Source organism: Malaclemys terrapin, chromosome 1, assembly GCF_027887155.1.
Source record: "Malaclemys terrapin pileata isolate rMalTer1 chromosome 1, rMalTer1.hap1, whole genome shotgun sequence".
NCBI lineage: Eukaryota > Metazoa > Chordata > Testudines > Emydidae > Malaclemys > Malaclemys terrapin.
The window spans coordinates 121,207,613-121,225,531 of record NC_071505.1 but is presented as its reverse complement, the minus strand read 5'-3'; the positions used below and the strand labels follow the sequence as shown (position 1 = coordinate 121,225,531).

The window sequence follows — 17,919 nt, the reverse complement described above, 5'->3', positions numbered from 1 at the left end:
TGAGGTGGGTCTGGTTCATCAGCTCCTTTCCGTATTGTGAACAGCATTCACCTGTTGGATGGAAAAATATTTCATGACTTTGGCGGTAGTAGAAAGTGTAGAGTTCAAGGGTGGCAGTTTTAAGGGGACGTGCCTGCAAGGTGCGCAGGGCTGTTATTTGGAAACTATGACAATCTAGTTGATTAAGGGTGAGTAATTGCACGTAGACTCTCATGTCAAACCACATCCTTCTTGGGGTCTGGTTTATTAAAAGAAAATCACAGTTCAATGTCATCTTAAATGAAAGCCATACATTCCCCATTCTTCAAAGTTCTGTCAGCTCCTGCTGGGCTCACTAGCTCCTTCCCAAACCCAGTTTTTGCTCCTGGCATTTCCTAAAGCCTCTTCCTCTTCAGGCCTCTGCCCCTTGTGGCAGGAGGCATCAGCCAAGCCTATGGAGAGCCCCTTCACAAATCCTCTCTCACCGTGGGTCTCATGCAGGTGTCTCGCTGTGGAGCATCACGCTCACAACCCTCCTGCTCCTCTGGTTCTCTTTCCTGACTGTACTTAGGCTGCCCTTATATCCCCCCAGCTGGCCTAATTGCTAGTCATAGGCCCCCGTCACATGACCCTGGGACTGAGAGGTACAGGTGAGGTGTCACCCAGGACTCCCTTAAAGGGTCAGCTCACCCATGGACAGTACTACATTCATTGTGTGTCAACACACACACACACACACACACACACACACACACACACACACACACACACACACACACTTTTGCTATCCTTGAGGTGAACATACATAAATATATTGCTCTTAAATATCAAACCATTTCAGAAGGGAGAGATGAGGCAATTTTTCGCAAAACAGCCACAGCGTTGGGTGCTTCCTGAAAGTGAGGATGTAAATGACTCTGAGCCCAACATTGCTTCTGTTGAAATAAGGGAGTGGTTTTCCAGAGCTGGGCCAATTGTGGAGTTCCAGATGTATATTCTCTCGGCTCAGCATACCCAGTTTGTTCAATTTGTAAGTCAAATGATGATTCTGGGATAGCGAGCTCTACAAAAAACCTGGGATCTGAGATCCAATGTGTGTTTTCCGCCTATTACTACTTCACCAGTAATACAGGCTCCAGTCAGATTCAGCAAATAGTTTTAATGGAATGGAATCCAGCTCACTCTCAAGTAGCTCTGTTGATTCTGAAGAGCTAATAGTAGCAATATCTTGGGTTTTGTCAAGTAAGCAGATAAAGGCAGGTAGGAACTGGCACTATCTGAGTAACAAGGTGCTCCTTTCGCATAGCCCCTTTCATGATTTACAACCTCATAGAGATGGGCTCAAGCTACAAAATTAAATTCTTGATCCAAATGCTAAGCTCTTTAAAGTCTGGGAAAGTTTGGATGTTGAGTTTTGCTTTAGCTTATTATAAATAATAAGTTTGTAGGGCTCAGATTTGGAACGTCCTCAAAGATTGGGGATACTTGGATCTAGATTTTTTTATTTGAGGCACACCTGTATAACCTCATTTTAAGGCAGGTTTTTGAAGGCAAAGACAATTTTAATATAAATTACTTAGGTAAGTGTTTTTTAATATAGTGTGTTGGTGTAATTGAAATTTTTAAAATTAGTTCGACACCAGTTTGTAAATAAAAGCAAGCTCTGAGTCAGAAGGGAATCACAGCATGATTGAGAAGTCTCTGACCCTGAAAGACACACAGAATAGAATAATAGAATATCAGGGTTGGAAGGGACCTCAGGAGGTCATCTAGTCCAACCCCCTGCTCAAAGCAGGACCAATTCCCAACTAAATCATCCCATCCAGGGCTTTATCAAGCCTAACCTTAAAAACCTCTAAGGAAGGAGATTCCACCACCTCCCTAAGTAACCCATTCCAGTGCTTCACCACCCTCCTAGTGAAAAAGTTATTCCTAATATCCAACCTAAACCTCCCACACTGCAACTTGAGACCATTACTCCTTGTTCTGTCATCAGGTACCACTGAGAACAGTCTAGATCCATCCTCTTTGGAACCCCCTTTCAGGTAATTGAAAGCAGCTATCAAATCCCCCCTCATTCTTCTCTTCTTCGGACTAAACAATCCCAGTTCCCTCAGCCTCTCCTCATAAGTCATGTGCTCCAGCTCCCTAATCATTTTTGTTGCCCTCCGCTGGACTCTTTCCAATTTTTCCACATCTTTCTTGTAGTGTGGGGCCCAAAACTGGACACAGTACTCCAGATGAGGCCTCACCAATGTCGAATAGAGAGGAATGATCATGACCCTCGATCTGCTGGCAATGCCCCTACTTATACAGCCCAAAATGCCGTTCGCCTTCTTGGCAACAAGGGCACACTGTTGACTCATATCCGGCTTCTCGTCCACTCTAACCCCTAGATCCTTTTCTGCAGAACTGCTTCCTAGCCATTTGGTCCCTAGTCTGTAACAGTGAATGGGATTCTTCCGTCCTAAGTGCAGGACTCTGCAGTTGTCCTTGTTGAACCTCATCAGGTTTCTTTTGACCCAATCCTCTAATCTGTCACATACATTTGTATTTACAGATTGTCCGTCATGATAGAACCATGGAACAAATAGTCTTCCCTGTCCCCAATATCTGTGAATTCCTCACTCGAGAATCCAAAAGTCGTGTATTTAATACAACTGAGAGAGATGAACAAGGGAGCAAAGTGAATGACTTTTTCCAACAGACAGAAGATCTGTACAATGAAATGAAGTGGCAGAAGAAAATTAGGAGTAAGTACTATCTATAGTTTCAAGGACTTCGTTTTAGGTTGTCTAATTGTATTTAAAAGCTGTAAGTCACCAAGCAAGTATTTTACGTTTTCATTTTTACTTGTTTCCAATCCCTTTGATATTACATGAAAACATTTTCCGCACCCAAGATTTCAAGTCCCTGGAGATGTGCCACCTGCGAGAGAGAGAGATACATACACAAAGAAGAAATAATATGGAAAAGTGACCAATAAAATCATCTCTGGGCTCTCGAGACCAGAATTGAGTGGTGAAAACAGTAGAGTTGCACCCAATTATGCCATATGGAATTTTGGCCCCTAATGTTTAACAAGAACATGTGTAGCTGTATACTTATACTTTTGAATATAATTCACTGAAAACATCTTTCACCTTGGACCAGATCCTCAGCTGGTGTAAAACAATGTGGCTCCCATGAAGTTAGTGGAGCCCTGCCAGTTTTTATACCAGACCTCTTTGCACTGAGTCATTATTTACTATTCCTGGCGAATGTTTTCTTAGTAACAGTACTTTGCACCCAGCATCTTTTAAAGCAATTTACAGAAATCCAGCTGGATTAATTCCCAGCAGAACCCAGTCTGTGACTCCTTGGCCAAGGGGACATACCTACTCAAACTGTTTACAGCTCCCATTCCACTGGAGGGCACAGCTCCTGCTGGCACAGGCAAGGAAGTGGGTGGCGCTAGTTTCAGAAGGGACATGGCTAGAACACAAAGGGTAAGCTGGCTGGTTCCATGGGTGTGTCTCCCAGAAACCCCGCACAGAACTTAGAGCTACTCCACCAGGATGGAATTCATAGGGGAGGCAGAAGTGGTGCTACCATCTGACCTCCCGTAGGAGTGAAGTTGCTTCTACCATCTCAGGAGGTGGCAGATGGCAGCCCTGTGAACCTTCCAGGGTAAATCCAGTCTTTTCACCAACTCCTGATAAGAAAGTGGGATATAGCAATAGATATCTAAGGATCTCTTCACCCACCATTAAAATGCAGATGCCTCAGAGATAGAATACAGTAGCTCTTGAACAATTCACAGCAACATTACACAACTGATTAGGAAGGAAGTGAAGAATACCAGATATGGGCAGAACTGCAGGAGGATTTGGCTCGCCAGAGTGGAATGAATTAATTTGAAGCTTTTACCACCACTGAAAACATGACGTTGGGTTGTAGTTTTTGTGAATTTAATTCTCAGGCTGTAGTTCCTATTTCAAAATAATTTTGCTCACAAAGTAGGACTAGAATCCCAGTTAAAAGAAACACCAACAAACAAAAGCCCCTAACCACTGTCTGAGAGAGTGCAGACTTGGATTAGACCTCTGTAATGCTAAGCAAGCATAAATTAGGTTTTGTTTGTTTTTTTTTTATCCAAAAGAGAAATTCCCACATTTCCTTTCATCTGTGGAATATTTAACAAGCCTTCCTATTATTTTGTTTGAAAATGCAATATACGTGCAAGTGCTATTTAATCTTTACCCCAGTGTCTGAGTTGCTATGTTATCGTACAATGCTGCATTGCTCGAAAGGCCTCATGCAAAGGCTCCAGATCCTTAAAACCCAGAAGTTAACGGCCTAATTTTACCACAAGTGAAATCTTAATGTTTAGTCTGAGCTGACTCTAATTGTGGGTAATTAAAGCCAACCTTACTCTGAGACAAAAAGATCCACTTTGAGGAGTTGTCTGTTTCTAGGAGTCAGCTATGTTCTTAGTCACTTTCAATAGTATGATAGCAAGTGAAGCCCAACAGCTGGCGGAAAGGTCCAGGAAGGTCAAGGGTGCCTTTTTCATGCGCACAGGAAATTCAGAGCACTCTAGGAGTCTTTTTATTATTTCCTGAGAAATACATAATCTTCAAATAGTTAAATGTCACACGTTTTAGAGATTTTTAAATACCATATATTAAGATATACTTCAAAAATGTTAATTCCAACCAGTACTGGATTTACCCTGGCGCCAGGCCTACAGTCCAAAGGGGCCTCGGCCCGGCCCACTCTTCTCTGCCCTCTTCCCCCTGCTCTCTCCTGTGGGGGCAGAAGCTTTATGCTGCCGTCTCCTGCTGCGGCAGGGCAGGCTCTGCCCGGCCTCTTCCCTGGAGGGTGCTACGTTCCCTCCCCTCCCCCTCTCCCTGCCGCCGATCAGCTGTTTGCAGGCAGGAGGGAGGGGGAAGAGCAGAGCCTCAGCACGCTTGCCGCTCAGGGGAGGAGGAGGAGAAGAGGCGGGGAAGGGGCTGGAATCGGGGCATACCCCCTCTGCCATGAGCACCCCCACGACCCCAGCCCTCTGCCCACTCTGACCCCTGCACTGCCCACACTCCCCCAGCTCCCTGCCCTGACTCCTGCACCCGCTCAGAGCTCCCCAGCCCCCTGCCCTGCAGCCCCCACACATACCCAGCCCCCCCCCACATACTCACCCCACCCTGAGCACCAAACAGGAGCTCCTGCACACACACACCCATTCCCACCTGCACCCCTCGCACCAAACAGGAGCTGCCCCAGGTAAGCGCTCCAGACCCCAACCTCCTGTCCGAGCCCTGAGCCCCCTCCATCAGCCTAGCTCCTGGCCAGACCCCTCACCCCAATTTTTTTTTTACAATTTTTTTTTTTATAAAGCGCTCTTATCCAAAGCGCTTTACAATAGTTAGCTAATGGTATGAACAATATTTGGAAAGATCATTAAGTGGTCCGTCGAGACCCTCCGCGATTTTCAAGTGGTCTGTGGAAAAATAAGTTAGACTCAAGGACAATCAAGGTACCTCACTTTATTTTCATGTACTTGATTACTTATAGGAGGAGGATAAAGAAAAAAAGAATTAAAAAACAGGGGCGGGAGGAGATAAGGGAGAATGTTCTTCTTCTTGGCTGGGTCCCAAGGAGGGGCCCCGAAAATGAAGCTGAGCACTGGGCTGGGGCCCCACTAACGCTAAATCCACCACTGGCTGTCACGTCACCTGGGTTGGGGATACTGTGTCAGCTGATCCCCACAGTCTCCAACCTACCTGGGCAGTACAGCAGACATGGCCCTGCCCACTAGCTCCTCTCCACTCCTTAGCCCACCCACCACTTGCTTTCTCCTCTCCCACCCCCCAGCTTAAAAAAGATTGCTTACCACCACCACCACCACCACTCAGGCTTTTCTGGCAGCCCTGTTGCCAGGTATCCAGTTTTAGACTGGAAACTCCAGTAGAAAACAGGACCTGAGTATCCAGTTAGCAGTGCTGACTGGAAACTAAAAGTCCAGTTATAGGAGTAACCACATTAGCCTCCGCTCCTCCCACCCCAGAGGGCTAGAAGAGAACCTGTCCTGCTGCTGTGGGAGGAGGGACAGCTCAGTGCAGAGAGAGACGAAGAGAATGGGCTAGAACCAGGTAGGTACCTGCTCTATGTAGGCAGGGGCGGGGGGAGATCCTATTTACCCCCTCCCCAGCCCTGCTGTACTTGCAGTTTACCCCTGGCCCCTTTGCTCCAGGGACCAACCCTAACTCCTTCCCCACTGTGCTTTTGCCCCCAGCCCTTTTTACAATCATTCTCCAAGGGGGCCCACAAATATGTTTGGCGCCGGGCCCACAAAAAGTTAATCCAGCCCTGATTCCAACACTCACCTTGTGGAGTCCTAGAGCTCAAGCCTGAGCCCAAATATCTACATCGCAATTAAACAGCCCCTTAGCCGGAGCCCTGTAAGCCTGAGTCTGGTGGTACTGGCCAGCAGCAGGTGTTTAATTGCAGTGTAGACATGTTCTAACTGTGTTTGTACAGCCCTGTAGCACAGTGGAGCCTTGGCTTAAGATAGGCCCTCTAGGCGCTATTACCAAAATACAGTAACTCCTCACTTAGTCATCCTGGTTAACGTTGTTTTGTTGCTGATCAATTAGGGAACATGCTTGCTTAAAGTTGCGCAATGCTCCCTTACAGTGTCGTTTGGCAGCCACCTGCTTTGTCCACTGCTTGCAGGAAGAGCAGCCCGTTGCAGCTAGCTGATGGGGGCTTGGAACCAGGGTGGACCGGCAGCCCCCCTATCAGCTCCCTGCTCCCCTAAGTCCGCCCAGCAGGCTATCAATTGCCGGTAGTTCAGCTGTCCTTCCCACCACTGCCATGTGCTGCTCCTGCCCTCTGCCTTGGAGCTGTTTTTGGGAGTCTCCTACTTGCTGTGCAAGGTTCTGGGTGGGGGGAAAGAGGGGTGCTAATGTCAGGATGTCCGTCCCCCCCCGCTTTCTGGTCCCCTGCTATTTTACCCCACAGAGAAGTGGGGGACACGACAGGGCTCAGGACGGAGGCAGCTTGCTGGCAGCAGCTGCTATCTCAACTTGATGGTCTACTTAAAAAGGCAGTGTACTTAGTGGCTCAGCGTACTTAAAGGGACAATGCACCACACTCACATTCTTTCTCTCTCTCTCTCTCCCCCTCTCCATTCGTGCTGCCTTGTAGAGTGTGAGGCTACATTACCAACAATGTATTCACCCTTGAGGGCTCAGCCGAGTGCTACTTCATCATTTGGCAGCAAGGCATTCCCTGGGAAATATCCCTCCCTCTTCCACCCTCTAACTTCACCACCTCAACCAAGCTTCACAATCATCATAGCTATGACCAGTATTAAATTGTTTGTTTAAAACTTCTACTGTCTATCTATCTATCTATCTATCTATCTATCTATCTATCTATCTATCTATCTATCTATCTATCTATAATCTTTTGTCTGGCAAAAAAATTTCCCTGGAACCTAACACCCCCCCCTCCCTCCCCAAATTACACTAATTCTTATGGGAAAATTGGATTTGCTTAACATCATTTCGCTTAAAGTAGCATTTTTCAGGAACATAACTACAGCGTTAAGCAAGGAGTTACTGTAGAACAGATCTATTTGGTTAGGAGGGAGGACTTAGAAGCCTGATCACTGCATGTAAAATACTAAGACTCCCTAGAACCTTATTGGCAGGGTTGAGCCTTCCCCTCTCCCTTAGGTAAATTGTGATTTTATGTGGTTTCAGTGGGTCATTTGGAAAAGACTTGACTGTTCTGTAAAGTCATAAAAAAACCCATTGCATTTTTGTAAGGGAGGGTCTGTGTTCCAGTATCTTTGACCAAAACATCCTCTTCCCTCCACTCCAGTGCAGCATACAGGGAGCCATTTGTCCACAGATTTCCCCTCTCCTTTCAGTGTCCAGTGACATGATTCCTTCACAAAAAGTCCAGGCCGCCAAACTTAACATAGGTAAAACTCTCATTAGTAAGCCCCAGAGGGTCATAATTTAGAATAAAGAGTACTGGGACCCTTCTGGGTGGAAAAGTGCCATGTAAATAGAATATACTAGGACTATTAAACCTGTATGAAGTATTAATTTTTGAGTTCATTATGGATCCTGAATATTTATTTTTTACTTTACTGTTCTCCATTAAGCTGCCTTTCTTGTTTGCATGAAACCATTGCTCATAAGCTCATGCATCTCCTTTTCATTTCTCCAATGTTGCTTTTCTCTCCTTCCTAGATAACCCAGCCCTGTTCTGGTTCTCCAGACACATCTCCCTCTGGGGGAGCATTTCCTTCAACCTGGCTGTATTCATCAATTTAGCAGTTGCTCTCTTCTACCCCTTTGGAGATGATGGAGATGAAGGCAAGTGATCCTTTTTTTTTTTTTTTTCTTATACTAGTGAACATTTTCAATTTTAAAGCAGCACAAGCCATTACATCACTGCATCTTAAACAGCAATTCCTGTGAATCTCCTGCCTTGCAAAGCTCTTGAATAACATAATCAGCACAGTTAAGATTTTCAGAGTTCACTAGTCATTTTGGATTCCCAGTTTGGGACACCTTAATGGGACCTGAATTTCAGAGGCAGGACGCTCAGCGCTTTCTGCAGATCAGGCTCTGATAAGATGTCTCTAGTTGGGCACCCAAAATCACAGGCACAGCTGAAAATCCTGTTAAATAGACTTATTTTCTCCTGAACATTGTTGTATGATATAATATGAGTTGATTCTATGGTGTGTTTTTAAATATTGTAGGAATCTCATGGGGAAAAAAATGTGCTGGAATTGTTAGACATAGTATTAATTGCTGCTAGGGGTTTGGGCAGTTGCCAATGTGGTATTTGGTATCAATCCCATGAAAAGGACAATATTGGTGACCAGAATTACAGAAAAAAACCTCTAGCAGACATTTGGGTGCTATATAAATCACTAAATGAATATTAAGAAAAAAAAAGAAATTTGCAATACTGGCAAAGGAATCACAGAGTCATAAATTTGTGAAAAACATGAAACTTTTTTGTTCTCGCCTCAAATTTTTTGCAGAAATTCAAAGTTTTATTTAATTCTCTCTTGTGTCTTTGTATGTGTAATCTGGACTCTTTGCGAAACAAAAAAAAGCAACACTGCCATACATCAGAGAATATGTTTTAAAATGTAAGCCTCGAATATAAGCCATGCCTCAGAGAATGGAAAGGTTTTTATTGATGTCAGAGGGTTTTGGATCGGGTCAATCATCTGCATCTCTTTGAAAACGTATGGAAATATTCAGTGGCCATTTAGGAGAGCGTGATATGGAATGAAATGATTTTAAATATGTTTCATTTGTCAGTTTTTGACTGCTGTGCTTATAAGGATAAAATAACACATCATTTGCAAATGATAGATTTAGTAGATTAAAAAAAAGCAATGATGTATTTAAAAGCAGTGATTTTTGCCTCTGCTTCATCATACATCATAAGAAATATATTGAATAATATATTCCATCAAATGACTACTGTAGACTTGTTTTTGTAGCCTAAACATGCTTAATGGGGATAAAGGGGACTGGATGACTCAAGAGATTGGTAACGGAATAGAGAGCCATTCACCTCTAGGTCATTGGTTCACATCCAGTCCAATTAGTAATGTGACTGAAAGTCACTTCCATCTGATGGCTCATGTGATTGGAGTGGGTGGAATCAGTCCAGGGTCTAGTGGATACATGTGCTCTTCCCAAACACCACTGCCATAATTGGCACAAACAGATGGGTCTGGTTGGCAGACTCAACAGCGAGGCAAAGGATTAAAGTGGATTGGCAGGGAGACTGAACTGCCCTTTCACCCCCTGAGGTGGTCTCTGCAGGTTACAGCGCAGGCACATCAGCAGGGTTATGTAGGGAAGCTTTTAGAGCTGAGATTCCTCCTGTATATACCTGCTCTGTACAGAGAAGATTTTAGTCTCCAGTGCTCTCAATTTTCTAAAGTCTAAATTTGTTTCAAATGTATGTGTTCCAGACCATAAAGAATAACAGAGAAGAAGTAAAGAGTTAAAACTAAACCTTTTAAACTAAGACATGTTTAGCAAATCTGAAAATTTTACTCTGTAAAATCCTCTGGGCTGCAATCAGTAGGTATTAACACTTAGTTTGAACTGCAAGCATGTCTAGTAATAGTTTAAGCAGCCCCAATAATCGAGTGGTTTCAGTGACAGTGCAGTTCACTTTTCTAAATCCCATCATTCCAGGCAATTGTAGATGTAATTAGAGATTTACTGACAATAAACATGGGTGTGGCCAAGCAGGAATAGTCATGAGACAGACTCCTTTCTCCCTCCTCCCCCTCCAAAGAAAAGTAACTCTAGAGCCAGGGTTTATTTCATTCCCCCTCCCCCCTTTCTCCTTGAGTAAATCAGCCCATAGCCATGTGTCTGAGGTGCTCGGGTTGATCTAATCAGCCTAAGAATGTTCTTTTAATTTACTTCTGCAATTCCAGCATCATATGATATAAGTGAAACTGCTCTTCAGACAACGGCTCCTTGCCTCAACTGTGCATGTCTGCACGTGTTGTTACCAGTGCAAGTCCTGTTAAATTAAATTGATTGACCTGAACCGAGGGGGGGGGGGGAGAATGACTTTTTAAAGAAATATTGAGGGCTTTAGACCTATCTTTTAATGAAGACCTCATGTCCAGTTTAAAGGTATATTCCAGGTTTGTTAAAGTTCCCATTCTAGTTAGTAGCAAAATTAATTTACAGAGCTCGACTTGAACCAATTGCCAGCATATAAACACTCTATAGTCTGGAGAAAGTTTGGATGCACTCTGAATTTGGAGACCAGGGACTGTCTCTCTTTTTTTCCTAATCCCAGTGATATTACTTAGCCCTGGAGCTGTTGCCATTGTTTCTATTCTGAGTCTATTTTAACTGCCCTCTTCGCATTTCCCAGCCACCATCATTTCGCCTCACCCATGCTGGCTGTGCACTTGATAATGTGAAAAGTAAGTGTAGTATATTGACACAGTCCAAATATTTGACTATACTGTTTCATGGTAGGACATAATAGGATATTTCTGTATTTGTACAATCATTACACTAGAGCTAAGGTGCCCTAATGAGCTTTGCAAAAGAGAACTGATTGGCAGATCACTACAACAGACTGGCAAGTTGTCTCTTCCGAGCAATCCACAGATTTAATGAAGATTTTATTACCTACCCTTATTGGAGCTGTGTGAAATTAACCCTAATATGTTAACAGTATTTCCCACTATGATCATGCGAAGTTATGGTCAGAAATTATGTAGCATGATTCATTCACCTTGGTAGGTAAACTGGCCAAGGAACCAAGCTTTGCTCGGATTTGTTTCTTGACACACAACTGATTTTCCAAAAGGGTTAACGTTTCCCTTTCTTCCCTCTCCAGGCACGCTTTCTCCATTGTTTTCAGTCCTCCTTTGGATAGCAGTGGCAGTCTGTACAGCTATGTTGTTTTTCTTCTCCAAGCCTGTTGGTATCCGACCCTTTTTAGTGTCTGTAATTCTCAGGTCTATATATACAATAGGGCTTGGGCCTACGTTGATACTTCTCGGTGCTGCTAATGTAAGTACTTTAAAACTAGCATAATTTCCATTTCCATAGAAACAGGAATATTAAGGGCCACACTTTAAAAAAGCATAGTCTGAGATCTGTGTACTGTTTCACATCTGCTTTTGCACACACATTTAGCACGACTGGGTTTATGATAGTTCTAATAAGTATCTGTTTAAGTTTCTGTTGAATCACAGCAGCTTTATGTTACATCAGAGCTGGGATGGGATTGGGTAGCTGCAACTAGTCCCCTGGCAGTCTCACTTGCCTTTCCCCCCAGCCCGCCTGCCCGCCCCAGCATACCTGACCAAAGCTCAGGTGCAGTGAAGAATCTGGCCCTGTAGCTCTAACATTATAGTTCAGAAGTTTGATTGAATAATTTTGTAAAGCGTATTGTAACTAAAAATCGAATTGCAAAAAAAAAAAAGTCCCACAGCCACCAAATGTGGATTACAGTCCTATTGTTCATTTCATGGTGGCATTTCGGGAGCGCTGGTTCAGTTCCAAATTCTTTGAAAAGATTTCCTGCTCTAATTGTTTTTTAATGTTTTATGACATGAAAGAAGCCCTAGCAACCTACCAATGACATAGAAATATGTCACTAAGTACATTTTTGCCGTGACCCCAGGGAACTGATCATTGTATAGATATACTTCATATATATATACTGTTGCATCAGACAGGTATTGAAAGTACAAAGACCAAAAATGGCAAGTTGTTAGAGGCATACAGCTAAGAGGGACGATCAGCTTCTTAAGCTGAGCCAGCGAACTAGAAGAAAAGGGCAGGAATGCTATTAAAAATTCAGTATTTCACTGTAATCAAAATATTTCCCAAATCGTAATTCTGTTTAACTTTCAAGGGACAATATCAAGATGCATACAGTGGTTGTCTTTAAAAACTTTACTATTTGGCTTTTTCAAGTAGATAATGCAAATGATGTGGTATTTGCATTAAATCCTAACTTCCCTGTAATTAGTGAAAGGAATACCTAAGAAATTGAGCAAATACTGACATAACATTTAACTACAAAGATAACCGAAAAGTTTTAAAAGGAACATCACCGTACACAGAGGCGCCGACTTTCTGATTCCCGGGGGGTGCTCGACCCCACCACTGTGCCCCAGGCTCCGCCCCCCCTCAACCCCTTCCCCCAAGGTCCTGCCCCCGCCCCTTCTCTTCCCACCCCACCCATGCTCCTCCTCTTGCTGCCTCCACTCCTTCCCCTCTGCCCCCCCCCCAACGCCTCCTGCCAGCCTCTGAACAGCTGATCCTCTGCAGGCGGGGGAGGGAGGAACTGATTGGCAGGACCCACTGGTGGGTGCTGAGCACCCATGGAGTTGGCACCACAACAAATTTTGGAGGGGAAAGAACAGAACCAAGAATTCCATAGTAAACAGCAGACCAGCTATGCGTCCTTAAATCTGGAACAACTCCATTGACTTTAATGGAGTTATTCCTGATATATGCTTTATAACTGAGATCCAGTTCTGGCCCATGCTGTCTAAAACGTTTGGCATTGTATGCAGTGCTAAGATGCAGTATTTTTAATTTGAATGTACGCTATAGGGACCTGATCTTGTACCCACTGAAATCAATGGGAGATTTGCTATTTACTTTAATGGGACAGGACTAGGCTTGAGGCTATCAAAATAAAGTCACTTAATCTGTATCAAAAGTAATCTCCATTCTATGGCTTTGTTTTCTTACCTAATGTGCAAGCATGTGTATGCTACACCTGACTGATACAGTGATATATATAATGTGAATGACAGTTCACCTGCCTTTGCACCTAAAGAGGGTTACCTCTGATTTTGCAGCACCCCTTAAGTATTCTATATATTAAATATAGAGAACAGCTTTAGTAACACTATTTAGGTGCCCAGTGTCACGGAGTCCTGAGGCGATGCTCTGGAACTGCTCCCTATGAAGCCAGTCAGGACTCTGGAGAAGTCTCCTCTCTGTGAGCAGACTGTCTTCAGGGCAAGAAGCTCACATGGCTTCCTTCCTCCTGGGTCTGACCTTTGGAACATTTAGCATCCTCTGCCCCTCCATGCACTTCCCACAGCGAGTCTGCCCAGGAGGGTCCTCGGGAAGCCAGAGGGTCCGGCACCCCAACTTCACAGTCAGACGTGATTCTTAGCCAGCCAGTAAAACAGAGATTTATTAGATGACAGGAACACAATCTAAAACAGAGCTTGTAGGTACAGAGAACAGGACTCCTCCTCCGAGTCCATTTTGGGGGGCAGTCAGCCAGACAACCAAGTCTGCACTTCACTCCATGTCCCCAGCCAGCCCCAAACTGACTCACCCTCCAGCCCCTCCTCCTCTGGGCTTTGTCCCTTACCCAGGCCAGGAGGTCACCTGATCCCTTTGTTCTCCAACACCTTCAGCTGGCACCTTTTTAGAGGAGGGGCCCAGGTCATTAGTTGTCAGGAGACAGAGTGTCGGCCATTTTCTGTCCAGACAGCATCACATCTGCCCTCTAGGGCTTTGCAACAATCACACCCCCTTCTCCCACCACCTGGATACTTAAGAACTGCATAGAGGAAACTGGGGCACCCACACAGTATTCAGAGAAAACATTAAGAACAGTCCCACTTCGTCACACCCAGTCAATGTGAAAAAACTCCTAATGGTGGCTGCTGCAGAGTAATGTTGTTCAGTGTATTGTGTGTGCCTTGTATGACATTACATAGTGTCCATGTGCATATTTAGAATGAAGTGGAAGGGCAAGACAAGGGCTTTTGTGCAAAACAGCTCTGCAAACTGCTAGTGAAGTCTGGCCATCTGCACCTGTCGTCTCTTGTCTTACGCTTCGACTGTGAGCTCTTTGGGAGTAGGGAATGTCCTTTTAATCTCTTCGTACAGCACCTGGCGTCCTGGTCCATGACTGGGGCTCTGAGGCGCTATCACAATATGAATCGATGATGGTAATATTGTTCTGATGTATAAACCTAGCCTTGTGATCTCCCCCCAGCTTTGTAACAAAATAGTATTTCTGGTGAGCTTTGTTGGAAACCGTGGCACATTCACTCGAGGCTACAGAGCCGTCGTTATGGACATGGCCTTTCTCTACCACGTAGCGTACGTCCTGGTCTGCATGCTGGGCCTCTGTGTGCATGAATTCTTCTATAGTTTCCTGGTGAGTATGTGCCGCCGGGGAGCAGGAGACCTTGCAAAAATAGAAAATACCATTACCCGTGCAGCTGTCTTTGATTTCTTCCTGACAATCATGCCAAATCATGGGTATTTTTAGCATACCGTTATGTGGCTGCCCGTTAGAAGCTACTGTTTTTGTTAGGACTTATTGCCTGTGTTACAGAGGTCTACACATTTCATTCCAGAAAATCATCAAACAGCCTTCTTTTTGCCCCCTCCCTCCCCAACTCTACGTTTTGTATGCTGTATCCTTTCCACTACCTTCTGTTTGTCTTGTCTAGTTAGACTGTAAGCTCTTCAGGACAGGAACTGTCTACTACAGTGCCTAGCACAATGGGCTCTCCTTAGTCAGTAGGGCATAAATGTAATTAATTATTTTAATAAATTGATGGGACTGTTTTGCAGTTGGTGAGAGATTGGATGCTTCTGACATGTAGCCTGAAGACATTTTAAATATGTTTCCCTCATTTTCTTCAATTCTACTGACACAGGTGGAATTCCTTTCATAATACAATACTGGTGTACTGAAAGTAATTCCATACAAAATATGATCTTGAAACTCAACTCTTCAAGCCGAAGAGCATTAATAAAAGCCCTTTTTGATGCTCTTAAGTAGTTTTTAATCACTTCCATTTTATTCTGTAGTGTGTAAACCTTTTGGACAGATTTCATAAACCCCGGTACATTTCAATGGCTTTCACCTTTCATTATACTCCGTTTTACATTTTTCTCAGTTTCCTGAACAATCAAGTCTATGTCCAGTAATTACAGAGTTTCATATAGATCCTGCTTTCAGTGCTAAAGGGCTTCAGTCCTTGCTCTACTAAAACCCCTATTGAAATCAAATTTTCAAAATCTAGTTCTGTGCTTACATATATCCGTCCTATTGTCACTAACATTAACAGGAGTTGTGCTAATATGTGAGGACATAAGTAGGATCAGTGGTGTAAATTTTCAAGATGTGGTACAGACTCTCCGGATGAAATCTTGGCCCCAGTAAGTCAATTGCAAAACATCTATGGACTTCATTAGGGCCAGGATTTTAGCTGCTTTAAAATTAATGTGACTCTTGTTCCTGAAATAATATATAAGGCCTGGCTTTAAAAATGTATTCCTGAAGAGTCTATTATTTGTTATATAGGGTGGGATTTTTAAAAGTACCCAAGTGACTAAAAAGTATATGTCCCATTGAAAGTCCCCACCCATCCCACCTGTAACTCACTCATGCTGGTGAGTACTCACATTCTCAGTGTAAGAGACCACTAAACACTGTGTAACTGAGAGAGATTCACCAAACCAGCAGTTAGTTTTAATATTGGAGATTTTTTTTTTTAACCAAAAGAAGTGTGAAATGTAAACTTTGCATTTGGGGGGCATAAAACAGGCAGTAAAGTCTATTTGTAAAGATCTGTCTTACAGGGTCTTTATTTGGTATAAATTCAACTGTGATCAAACTTTTAAGTAACACCAAAATTATAAGCATAGCAAACACCCCAGATGATATAACCAAGTGTCCAAGTGACCTGTATTGATTTAGAGCAGAGGGGGGTTACAAGACATGAAAGCGGGTTCTGTTCCAATAGTGTAAAATCCTACATCCAGGGAGAATAAACAAACAGCAGGGAGACAAAATGGAGACTGTAACTGACCCCCTATACACAAGAGGTTAAAGAGAATTTATTTTAATTTTGCCTTTGTAATATTGTCCTGATGTCACTATGTTGTAATATGGATTACAGTAGCTGCCACCAAGGTGGTGTGGAATCAGGAACCGTTTATCAGGAGGGGAGGTTGTCCATGGAAGGATCTCAGTCCTAAAATATAGACCTCACTGTGAAAAAGTTTTAAGAAATACTGATATGACTAAGTTTTTACTGGTTTTGAATGACAAACGTCCATGATTCATTCATGGTATAATTGTAAACATTCCCTAGTTACTTACACATATATTCACTTGGTAGTGGAACTACTCAAAACTTATTTTTGTTCCTAATTTTAGGCTTCGTATATTATGGGATGAATGATGGTTTTTTTTCCCTTTTTTTGCTCACTTATTAATCCTCTCAAGGATGTGGATTTTAGATCTCATGAATTATGACTAATACTGTCTACTATGGACAATTCTGATAAATCATTCTATGTAATCTGTGTATTTTGGAGTTGAAATACATATATTGAAGATAAGACCCAAAGAATTATAGAACACTAATACAAACCAGAATTATAAAAGAAAAAAGCTATAGTTTCTTGAAATGAATTAATCACTGTTAATTGTTATGTTTAGGAACTTGACATTGAAAAAATGTTATCTTTATGTATATTCCCCTTAAAGTTAAATCTTAGCAACACAGGTTATGCTACACAAATAATACGAATTTTACAAGGGTTATACGAAACAGTAAAATTAATTTTACTTTTTCATAACAAAGTACAGCCTGCTGACACATGTGTAACTTTAAATACCAAAGGAGCCCCGTCAGCTCAATGGACTTTAGGTTATTCACATGCATGTTTGCAGAATCGGGGGCTTAACTGTAGATGGGCCCAAAATGCAAAATTTTAATTCTAGATCTGCACTCTCTGCATACCGTGAGGACATTGGGATCTGGGATTTTGGTCTAGCCCATTATACATATGGGGGGAAACTACTAAGTTTGGATCCTCTTTCTGAATGTTACCGAAGTCTGGATCAGCCCATATCTTATGTATAGTATTCCTCTTAAGTTGGTTGTACAATAATGTGTGTTAATAAAGTTTATCATATGCCAAATTCTGCCCTCTGCCGACTGATATCAGTGGGAATTGTATGTGCACATATCTGAAGTCAGGATTTGGCCTAGGTGTATTTCCTGAGTTGAGGAGGTGTTCCCAACTAGCATTTGCATATTGTCATCTTTATTCAGATATACTGTATTATATTTTTTCTAGCTGTTCGATTTGGTGTACAGAGAGGAGACTTTGCTCAATGTCATAAAAAGTGTTACCCGAAATGGCCGCTCCATTATCCTTACTGCAGTGCTAGCTCTCATCCTGGTCTACCTCTTCTCCATCGTTGGGTTCCTGTTCTTGAAAGATGACTTCATCATGGAGGTGGACCGATTAAAAAACAGAACACCTATTGCAGGTATTGCTTTTACCTCAAATTATCATCGTCCTGCTGAAATTTAGCATTTCTATGAGGATAATTCTGCTCCCTTTAAAGTCAATC

General features: G+C 43.1%; 1 protein-coding gene across 3 annotated transcripts in view; it reads left to right on the top strand.

The window, feature by feature from the left end:
• The window catches only part of ITPR2 (inositol 1,4,5-trisphosphate receptor type 2), a 352,852-nt gene that overhangs the window by 294,646 nt on the left and 40,287 nt on the right, over positions 1–17,919 (top strand). For all 3 annotated transcript variants that reach the window (XM_054037167.1, XM_054037158.1, XM_054037175.1), the window contains 5 exons: positions 2,540–2,732; positions 8,226–8,351; positions 11,386–11,561; positions 14,530–14,694; positions 17,640–17,835. In XM_054037167.1, the coding sequence (XP_053893142.1) occupies positions 2,540–2,732; positions 8,226–8,351; positions 11,386–11,561; positions 14,530–14,694; positions 17,640–17,835 (856 nt within the window). The remainder of the gene's footprint in view (positions 1–2,539; positions 2,733–8,225; positions 8,352–11,385; positions 11,562–14,529; positions 14,695–17,639; positions 17,836–17,919) is intronic.